This window comes from Hyaena hyaena, unplaced genomic scaffold, assembly GCF_003009895.1.
Source record: "Hyaena hyaena isolate Hyena2069 unplaced genomic scaffold, ASM300989v1 scaffold_38, whole genome shotgun sequence".
Taxonomy (NCBI): domain Eukaryota; kingdom Metazoa; phylum Chordata; class Mammalia; order Carnivora; family Hyaenidae; genus Hyaena; species Hyaena hyaena.
Genome location: NW_024080670.1, coordinates 4,297,545 through 4,307,846, shown reverse-complemented (window position 1 = coordinate 4,307,846; position 10,302 = coordinate 4,297,545). Strand labels below are relative to the sequence as shown.

Below are 10,302 nucleotides of genomic sequence, written 5' to 3'. Positions count from 1 at the left end.
CTCACCTTCGGTCCGTTTTCCCAGCTCACGCCACCCTGGGCAGCCCTGCGCCAGGTGTGTTAGCCCGCTGGGACGGACGTGCCTGCTGCCGGAGGGGGCAGGTCACAGAGAGATCGAGGCTCCCCGCCCCACACACCCCTGCTGGCACAAGGAACAGAGACCAGCAGAGTCCACCTCCCCTCCCGCCTCCCCCGCCCCCCAACAGAAGGCTCACCCCCCATGATGCCTGCCTTCTCCTACCTCCCCTGTGCTAACATTGATGTTTTGTGTTACTCTTTCAATAGACTCACCTTTTATAACTTAAATATGTTTATTTTAAAGGAAAGTTTAAATAACTAACGTAGAAGGAAAACCAGCCGCACTTGCCATAAATAAAAGGGGACACACCATGGGCACCATCAGCCTCAAGCGGCATTTTGTCCCAGCCAGGTGTGGCTGCGGAAGGTTCTCGTGGCTCTAAAGGGAGGCAACAGGGACCAGGACAGGTGTTAAGGACACGTGAGCACCAAGTTGAGCCTTCCTCTGTGATGAGGTCGCAGAGTGGAAGAACAGAAAAGGGAAGATGGTTCCCTCTCCCCAGGGAGTCTGGGGCGCCCCCCGCACCCCCCCCCCCCAGCACCCAAGGCTGCTCTGGGCTCGGCTCCCACAGGCCCCGGTGACTGACAGCCCGTGCCCTCGTTCAGTGTGTTCTCATCCTAACCTTGGGAGGTAAGGGGTGCAGGGGGCACGGACCCTAACTCGGGTTCGGAGATGGGCTCAGAAAGGACAGCTTGTGTCCTGTCCAGGGACGTCCGGCGGGCGGGGCTTCGCGTCACTTCCTCGGGGAGGTACCGCTGACTTTTGCATCTCGATGCCCTTTTCAGACGCTCAGAGCTTCTTACTCATAGGAGGCCAATCCATTGCCCACCCGGCCAGCTGACATGTGCTGTCCCCGCTGCCCAGGAAGCCGCCCACAGCCCATGGCCTCACTGTCTGGGGCCCCAGTGGGGTTAAGTATAGCAAACAAGCTCAGAGACATGAGGGGTCAGGGCCAAGGCCGCACAGCAAGAGTTCCGAGGAACCCAGGCTGGGGCCCAGCTCTGCCTGACCCCAGGTCCCTGAGAGCAAGGATCCTGGCTCGGTCACCCCGGACCCCCCGACCCGGCATGCCCCGGGTGAGGAAGGGCCCTGGGTCTTCCTTCCCCTGGTACATGGCCGAGGCGGGCTGAGGGCCCTGAGGAGGACTGGGAGGGCGAGGGGCTACCGGAGGCCTTATCACGTGGCTCAACTCCAGTGAAAGCAAAGAAAAAGGAATAAAACCAAATGTCCTTGGAAATTCCTTTAGTGCTGGCTGTCCATGAAAACAGGATAAAGTGGCTTCCTCTGTCTGTGCTCCAGCCGGGCAGGGTGGAGGCGCTGAGCTCAGGCCAGGACAGCCTCAAGTCAGCACAGGGGTGGGGCGGGGCTCAGCCGGGGAAGGGGCTCCAGTGCTGCTACTTGAGGGCGTCCAGGTGGGTGCAGACTTGGGAGAAGACACTGTCCACGGAGCCTTCGGCATTGACCTGCAGGGAGACCGCCGGAAGGGCAGAGATGCTGGGGAGGGGCCCCGTGGGCTGCACCGGGGCGGGGGCTCACTTCCCCCCGGCAGCGTGGCCTGGCTCTCTGAGCCCAGCCAGCGGGGACAGCAGCCCGTCGCGGAACCAGTGGGGAAACCAAGGCCCGGAATGGAGGGCTGGCCCAAGGTCACAGGGATTTTGGTCAAGCCCGGCAAACCTCCGGATTCCTGGGGCTACCCGCGGCCCGCAGGGGGCGCACCTTGCGGACGATGCCACGTTTCTCATAGAAGGCGATGACGGGTTCCGTGGCCTTGTAGTAGGTTTCTAGTCGCTTCTTGATGGTCTCCTCATTGTCGTCCACGCGCCCGCTGGTCTCTCCGCGCTTCAGGAGCCGCTGGGTCATGGTCTCAGGGCCTGCGTCCACATACAGCAGCAGCGTGGGCTGTCCAATCTGCGGGGAGGGCGGTAGTCACAGGGGCCCCATTCCTGGCCCCTGGGGCCATCCCCTCCCCATCCTCCGACGTCTGAGGCCTCACCCGAGGCCCACTCAGACTACACTGTCCTCTGGGCAGCCTAAAGGACCTTCCTAAAACTACTCCTCTGCTCCAACCTCTCCCATAGCTCCCCAGTGCCCTCAGAGAGGGTCTCCCACACTCCTCGTCTTGTGTTTCCCACTTCTTTGCTCTCCTTGCTTCAGTCACACCGATTCTCTGTAGTCTGGGCTCTTGACAACCTCCTCCCAAGCCAGGCCTTCGCTCATGCCAAGAATCCTCACCCTCGGGGCGCCTGGGTGGCTCAGTGGGTTAAGCGGCTGACTTCAGCTCAGGTCATGATCTCACGGTTCATGGGTTCGAGCCCCGCATCGGGCTCTGTGCTGACAGCTAGCTCAGAGCCTGGAGCCGGCTTCAGATTCTGTGTCTCCCTCTCTCTCTGCCCCTCCCCCACTCATGCTCTGTCTCTCTCTCTCGAAAATAATAAATATACATTAAAAGATATTTAAAAAAAAAAAGAATCCTCACCCTCAATACCAAGCACCGGCCTTCAGATTTGAGCTAAAACCTCGTTCCACTGGAGGCAGTCTGCCCAGATGCAAGCCCGCCCCCCGCCGTCCCCAGCTCTCTGGGGGCACACTCTTTAGTCCCCTTTACCTCCCCACCCAGGACGTCTCAGGCGGCCTCTGGCTATTTACTGATTGTCCCTCTCCCTCCTGCTAGTCCAGGAGCCCCTAAGGACATCGAGGCATCTATGTGACACAGCAGGGCTGGACAAGGACTTGACTGAGGGGTGATGGGCTGCTGAGCTCTGGGGGGGTTCTGAACAGTGTCACTGTCATGGGAATAAGCATTTCATCCACCGGGGAAGGGCAAGAGGGAAGGAGGCAGACCTGTCCTCTTTCGGTGAGGCCCTGATGCCCCCTGGTGTCCAGATCTGAGAAGACCAGCTGCCCGGACCCCCGGAGCTCATGGCAGAGCTGGGCCCTGGTGCCGAGCCCACCGCCCACAGTGGCGCCCACAGCAGCCCCAGGCAGGAGTCTCATTTCCTGAGTCTCATTGAGTAATCTCATTTCCTAAATGTGGCCCTGAAGATCGGAGGTGACCTCACACAGCTGGTACGTGTGGGTCATGCCAGGAAGGCTTCGAGGCTGCCTAGCACCTGACCACAGGGTCCATGGCTTCCTAGTCTGAGGGGGCCCAGCCCACTTCCATTTCAGAGATAGGGCAACCGAGGCCCAGAGCAGGGAAGGCACTTTCCTGAGGTCCTGACGGCACTTTAAGGTCAGGAAATACAATCTCCTACTACTGGATGAGGCTCAAAGCTATGGGAGCCCAATGATGGCCCAGCCTCACAGCCTCGGGAAGTGGGGCCAGGCTCTGGTCCTGCCCCAGCCTGTCGGGATGCCCGGTGCTCCCCACAAGGCAGGAAGGAGTCCCTCTGCTAAGAAACCCTCCTTGAGTCCAACCCCACCCCCTTGCCGACCTCTCCCTCCTTGACACTCGCTTGCAGCCCTGTTTTCCTAGTATGACCTGTGACACGGGAGACATGGGGTATGTGCACACGTGTGTATAAGTGAGCTGAGTCCACGTATGTACATGCATGTGCGTGCATGTGCATTGCCAGATGTGTGTGCACCCGTAGGCGTGCCGGTGTGCTTGTGCTGTGTATGTGTACGCACGTGTGCATGTGCTTGGGTGTCTGTGTGTGTGTATTTGGGAGAGGCGCCCCCACCCTGGCTCCCTGGTGGGCCTCTGTTCAGGCAGCTCGGAGCCGCCCTCCTCAAAGCCCACGGCCAGACTCCCCGTGGCCCACGGAAGGAGACCGGACTCCCTTCCCTGGCACTGGAGGCCCGAATCACCTCTCCCACATCATCCTGGGTGCCCTGTCCCATAGTGTCTGTTCTCCCCACACCCCACCCCTCCAGCCCCACCCCTCCCACTCCCTGCCCCTCTGACTCTGTGTTTATAAGGTGGCAAGCCCCGCGTTTGAAGGGCGCATTCTCTCTAATCGCCATTCTGCTCCTTAAGACAGCCTCCACCTGTGTCCGACCCCCTTTGCAAAATGAGGTCAGGGAGGCAGAATGATTGGCCTCGGCCCTGTTGAGTGGAAGCTGACCACAGGTTTGTGAGCTCCCCAGCCTGTGATTCCTCCTCTTCTAGACTTTTCTTCTCCACTTCTAGAAAGACTTCCAGAAAGTCTTCTCCGGTTTCCCTCCTTATCCTTCTCTCCACCCCAACCCCACAATCGGTGTCTCTCTCTCTCTCTCTGCCCCAAACTCTGTGTGGCCATCACGGCAGCCTCTTTCTACCTGGCCACCCCACATCACAGCTCTCAGATGCACCCCCCAGGTTGCACCTTACCCTCTGTTCAAACTCCTCTCCCTGCTGTACCTCCCGAGGGTAGCCATCGATCAGGAAGCCTTTGGAGGTATCGACCTTGGCCACCATGGCATCTCGGAGCATGTCCAACACTGTCTCCTGGGGGCACGGGAAAAGATGAAGGGGTCATAAGCCCCCTCCCCCTTCCTCTAGGCCTCCACCCTACGAAAGATGTACCAGACAAGCCTCTCTCCCCAGGAAGCTCCCTTTGAATGTGAAGACTTGACTGGTTGATCAAACCATTCATCCATCTATTCATTCATTCATTCATTCATTCATTCATTCATTCATTCATTCATTCAATAATATTGACTGAGCCCCTCATCCCCACCAGCTCCTGTCCAGGGCCCACACTGTGAACAAAGCAGGCCTTCCCCAAGGAGCTCACAGTGTGGTGAGGCTCGTTCATCAATTTCCAAACAAGGTTGAGTGGGCAGAGAAGGAGTTATAACATTAGGGGGTCTGAGCTCAAATCTGTGGAGCCAGGAGGGTCTGAAAGCTGAGGAGGAAAGAACATTCCAGGCAGGAAGAAATGTAATGAGTTTGACGGGACAGAAAGGCCAGGGCAGCTGGAGGGTGGACAGCTGAGGGGGCCAGGGGGAGGGGAGGGTGAGTGGGCGGCATGAGGCTGAAGGGGTCAGCAGGGCAGTGTCCTAGAGACTCTGGGAGCTCTAGAAGGAATTTGCTGCCAAGGGCCATGAGGACCAAAGCCAGGGAATGTTTGGAGCCAGGGAAGGTCAAGGCAGAGTGTCATGGGCTCTGCTGGCTGGAGCCCACTCAGGGCCACCAGGACCCGCCCACCCCCCTGGCCCACTCACCAGTGGCACCAGCTGCCCCTTCTCCATGATTTCCGACAGCTTCTTGCCCCGGGCCGAGCCCGAGCTGACCTCGGCCCGCAGGAGGTCCCCGGTGGAGAGGTGGGTGTAGCCGTACTTCTGGACAATCTTCTCACACTGGGTGCCCTTCCCCGAGCCGGGCCCTCCTGCAAGCGCCCACCCGTTCAGAAGCCCCAGGAAATGGGGCCACCGCAGGGCTAGGGTCACCCCGCAGAGGAGGGGCAGCACCCGGGGTGCAGCCCCGGGCCCAGGCTCCCACCAGGAGCCTCCCTGCTCGCCGCCTCACCCGCCTGCCTTGGACTCACCCACCACAAAGATGATCTTGGTTTTCTTCAGCTTCTCTGTGGGGTAGAAAAGGGGAGCAGAGTTCAGTCACTTGCTTGGCAAATAGCGCCCCTGGAGTCTCAGGCCTGGGCCGGCCCGAGGCAGAGGGACAGACACAGCTCACGCTCCTGCCCAGAGTGAGCCGTGACGGGGGCGGGGAGCAGACTTCAGAAGTCACGGAGGAGGGGGTGTTTCCAGGCAAAGGGACCGGCAGAGGTAAAGGCCTGGAGGCCGAGGCAGCTCTGAGGCGCTCAGATGCCAACCCCGGCTGCCCCTCCCTGTGGGCGGCCTGGGCAGCAGCGGGTCACCTCTGGCCTTAGAGTCTTCCACATTGCGGCGGTTTCTGGAGCAGAAGGCCCCCATGGTCCCGTCCTGCTGGGTCCCCTACCCTTCCCCTCCCAGGCCCTGGGCCTGCCCATCGCCCGCCTTCCCCGGGCGGCACCAACGCGGAGTCGGCAACCACAACACAGGTTGCCCCGGCGACGGTTGCCAGGGAAGAGGCTGCGGTGGGCACGCAGAACCCTGGCGCAGAGAGGGAGGCGCGCTGAGGCTGCCACCTCGGCCTCGCCGGCCCTTAGCACTCGGCAAGACCACAGCCTCGCCAGACGGAGGGAAACTGAGGCCTGCTCCAAGGCTGCCAGACCCAGGACTAGAGGCCGGGCCCTCCTCCCAGGCTGCCCGGCCTTCCCCTCTTCTCAGGGGAGAAAAGAAGGCCCTCACTGTGTCCTAGGGGACTTAGGAAAGGAGTCCCCACCCCTCTTGGGCTCTGGGTCCCTCCCCACTGGGGAAGGTCTGGCAGCTCCTAGGGTTCCTGTGGTCCTGAGGCAGGAAACCCAGAGGTGGGGTCTGAGGCACAATTTATCCCGTAGGCCCCAATGGACTGCCTGCCATGTGCCGGCTACCGCTTGGAGGTGGGGGAGGCCATGGCCCAGTGGCAGCTGGTGTTCGGAGCCCACGGGGTGACAGGGCCACCGCCGACTCGGGCAGCAGCAGCAGCGGGCTCCTTTAAGAGCCGCCCAGGCTGAGGCACAACGCCAGCGAAGGGGCAGTGAGGCTGCCAGGAGGCGGCCGGCCAGGCTCTCTGCTGGCCCCATGTCACCCTCCAGGTCCCAGCCCATAGCAGCCAGGGCGGCCCCAGGCATCCTCAAGACCCACCCCCTCTGGACAACGGGGAAACTCAGTCCCACGGAGGCGTTGGACGCTGCCTTGTCCGTGTTAGGCTTGGCAGTTGCACACTTGGGGCCTCTCCCCAGGGCTAGCCTCCCCTTGCCAGCGCCCACCCTTTCTAGAAAGAGGCAGGGATTCAGCTCTATAAATACCAGTGTAGGAGGTGAGCTGTGGGGCCCTCAGGAGCCTCAAGCAGGCCTCGTTGCTTCTAAATTAATCCCGGAGCTGGCACATCCCGTGAGGTGCCTGAGGAGGCTGCCGGAGGCTCCCAGCCAGGCCCCTCTGGCAGCCCCAGAACCCCCTCTAACCCTTCCCAGGATGTCTCCTGAAAGCGCACCCCCTTAACGGATGGGCACACTGAGGCCCAGGCAGCGAGCAGGAAAGAAGAGCCCCAGTACCTTCCATCCTGCTGAGGTCCGGGGAGCCGAGTCAGCGTTCTGCAAGACAAGAGCACAGGTGGGGCGGGTGAGGGGGCCTCTCCTCCACCTGCCTCTGCTCGGGCCCAGCCACACGGTGTGCGCCAGGCCCAGATGCTCCCAGCGGTGCAGGGAAGGGCCCCCGCAAGTCAGGTGACCTTGGGAAAGTCACCTTTCCTCGGTGTGTTTCCACTGCCCCCCCTGTTACAAAAGGCAGCCCCCTCCGGTCCAACTTTTCCCGCCAGAGGAGCCAGGTGGTGAGGACAGTGCTGAGGGACGGAAACAGTGACATCAGCTATGGCTGAGCCACTCCCTTTGCCTGTCCCAAACAACAGGTGTCTGCTCAACACCTTGGTGATGCTCCCCCAGAGGGGGGGAAGGGGGGAGCAGGAGGAGACTTGTGGAGGCCGGAGGAGGGACCTGAGCTGCAATCTGTCCCACCCACGTGGGGTTTGGACAAGGATGCTCAAAGGGACACAGAGGTCTGAGGGGGAGGAAGCCGTAGGAGCTGCTCATGGGGACACAGCCCTGTACGGTTGTCACCGGCTGTCACTCCCCCCAATGGCCCCTGCCCCTTCACCCCCCTGAGGATCGCATTCCACAGCCTATGTTCCCCCCCACCCCCGGCATGTGAGTCCACCCCAATCCCTCCGGGGACCCCATTCTGCTTCACCCTCCCCTTCCACCTACAGTTACCCCTGACACACCTCTGGCCTCCAATCCCCAACCCCCCCGGCCTGCCCCAAGGCCACCAGCGACCATCACAGCCACGCTTGCCTTGACCTCTGACCCCCCGACACAGCACTCCTCCCGCCTGGCTTGCCCGCAACCCCAGGCCCCTTACTCCGCGCTCTCGCTGTTGGCTTCGGGTTCCCAGGACCCCCGTCTCTGCCCAGCCAGCCCCGGCCTCCCTCCCCAGCCCCATAAGCCTACAGCCCCTGGACAGGGTCGACCCCCACAGACCCACTTCCCCAGCTCCGTGCCCTACTGTCCAGCCAGAGGCCTCCGTCTTCTCCACATGCCACCTCCACCCTGCACACCCACGTCCCAAGCCTCTTGCTCTCGAAACTCTCTCCAGTCTGTGTCCTCACCACCACTTCCCTGTTCCAAGCAGGACACTGGCCACCGCCCAGCATCCCATGGGTCTCCCGACCCCCACACCCCACCGCGCAGCCTGCAGGATTTTCTGTGATCAGCATCAGACCACATCAATCACCTGCTTAAAACCCTTCCACGCGTGGCCCCCTTGGGTCCCAAGATAAACCGTGGGCCCCCTAACGTGGCTGACAGGGCCCAGTAGCCTGTGCCCCCACCCCTACCCCCGCAGCCTTCACAGCCACCACCTGAACTGCCTGGAGATCCCACCTCTGGGCCCCAGCTACTGTTGCACCTGATGCCTGGATGCCTCTCACCAGGAGCTACTGTTTAAGACTCCGTTCAGCTGTCACCTCCTTCAGGAAGTCTTCCTGGACTCCATCCTCCACTCCCACACTGGCTCCTCTGAACGCCCCCCAGCGTCGCACACGCCACACACTATCGGACCTCTCTGCTGAACTGCGGCCGTCTGGACAGGGCCTGGCCCCAGGCTGAGCAGAGGGCTGGGGGCCTCACTCCACCTCACAGCTGTCTTGGAAGGGATTTGAGGCTTGGAGCGGAGTAGAGACTTGCTCCAGAGCCTGGCTGGGGTCAAACTCGGGGCTGCATTTTCTGCTGCTTTAGGCCTGGCACCCAGTAGGTCTTTCAGCAGCTTTGCTGGCCGTCCCACTGCTCGCGGGCCATGAGTTATAGCCCTTTTCCTGCTGAGTGTGCTTAGGGAAGGGCAGGCGCTGCCAACGCCCCGTAGCAGCTGGCAAGGGAGGAGGAGGGTCCCCAGGCCAGGGAGAGCCTGCACCGACCCTGAGGAGTGGCCTCCAACCCACCTTGCCCTGCCTCTCCCCCGTAACCTAAGGCCCTCTGCTGGCACCTGCCGCTTCCTTGGTCCAAAATAACTTGAGTCGTGAGGAGGCCTCACAGAGGCCAGGGGTCCGGGATGGAGTTGGGTTACAGGCTCAGCACCCAGACCTTATAAGGCCCCTGATCCAGGCTGCGGCAACTCCCCTCATGACTGGGTGGTCTGCCGAGGGGCCTGTGGGACAGAGGCCCAGAGGGACAGCGACCCAAGGGGCTCATGGCTCAGCTGTGTGACCTTGGGCAGCTGGTGTCCCCTCTCTGGGCCTGTACCCCTCAGGCCCTTTCCTGCTCCTGCTGGAGAATTCTGAGTGGATATCTGAGCAGTGCTCAGAAAAGGTAGCCGTAGGGCTGCCTTAGAGCCCTCACCCATCACGGGGGGGGGGGGGGGGCTTCCTGTCCCTCCAGGGCTCCAAACGACGTGGCAGGATAGCTCCTCCAATGACAAAGGCTGCACCCGCCAGGTCCTCCGGGGCAGGGAGTCGGGCCCCAGCCTCCTTCCCTGGGCCCCAGCCAGGACGTGCCAAGGGCAGGGACCAGGAGCCCCAGCCCCAGGGGTGCCAGCAGGGACAAAGAGGCAACTGTCTGGGAGGCTAGAAGGGACTGCCACGCACACCCCCCCGACATGGGCACCCACACAGGGTGGCACGAATACCCAGAGCAGAGCCAGAGAAGCACAGGCAGGCAAACGCGCACACGGTGTAACCACGGATACAAACACACAGCCGCACGAGCCCCGAGGATGCCCCGCACACACGGCCTGGCGCCCCCGGGGGCGCGCGCGCGGCTCCCCCACTCCCCGCAGAGGCGCCCCCCGCTCGCCCAGACATGCACGCGGGCACACACTGACCTGGGGGAGGGGTGCGGCGGGCGCCGGGGCCAGTGGTGCCCTGCCCGTCCTCGCCGGCCGCCCGCAAAGGCGACTATTTATAAGGCTGTCGGCAGCGCGCAGCATGCCGGGAGCCAGCGCTCCGCCAGGGCAGGGGGGGGGGAGGAGGGAGGGGGAGCGGCCGGGAGGGAGGGAGGGACGGACGGAGGGAGGGGGCCCTGGACCCGAGTGAGCCCTGTTGGGAAGCCAGGGCCGGGCAACCCCGGGCAGCACCGCACGTAGCAGTCTGCAGAGGGTTTTCCATTCCTGCCTGACCTTCCGTGTGCCCACGTCGCCACAACCGGGTTTCCTGTAGGAAGCTGGGGAAACTGAGAC

General features: G+C 62.3%; 1 protein-coding gene across 2 annotated transcripts; it reads right to left on the bottom strand.

Moving 5' to 3' along the window:
- Nucleotides 1-1,303: 1,303 nt before the first annotated feature.
- Nucleotides 1,304-10,050, bottom strand: AK1 (adenylate kinase 1). Of its 2 annotated transcripts, XM_039229740.1 has the most exons (7): nucleotides 9,949-10,050; nucleotides 7,134-7,172; nucleotides 5,550-5,585; nucleotides 5,227-5,390; nucleotides 4,391-4,507; nucleotides 1,795-1,986; nucleotides 1,304-1,541 (listed from the first exon to the last, which is right to left on the bottom strand). In XM_039229740.1, the coding sequence occupies exons 2-7, from the start codon at nucleotides 7,138-7,140 to the stop codon at nucleotides 1,473-1,475; spliced, it is 585 nt and encodes a 194-aa protein (XP_039085671.1). In that variant the 5' UTR covers nucleotides 7,141-7,172; nucleotides 9,949-10,050; the 3' UTR covers nucleotides 1,304-1,472. The 2 variants fall into 2 exon arrangements, with proteins under 2 accessions (XP_039085671.1, XP_039085670.1); XM_039229739.1 differs by lacking the exons at nucleotides 7,134-7,172; nucleotides 9,949-10,050 and adding an exon at nucleotides 5,877-6,001.
- Between the last annotated feature and the right edge of the window lie 252 nt (nucleotides 10,051-10,302).

Coding starts and splice junctions, on each gene's coding strand:
- AK1 (XM_039229739.1), bottom strand. CDS start 5,931: ATGGGGGCCTTCTGCTCCAGAAACCGCCGCAATGTGGAAGACTCTAAG. Junction 1,987..4,390: donor GAGAGGAGTTTGAACAGAGG/GTAAGGTGCAAC, acceptor CCCTCCCCGCAG/ATTGGACAGCCCACGCTGCT. Junction 1,542..1,794: donor AACGTGGCATCGTCCGCAAG/GTGCGCCCCCTG, acceptor GTCTCCCTGCAG/GTCAATGCCGAAGGCTCCGT.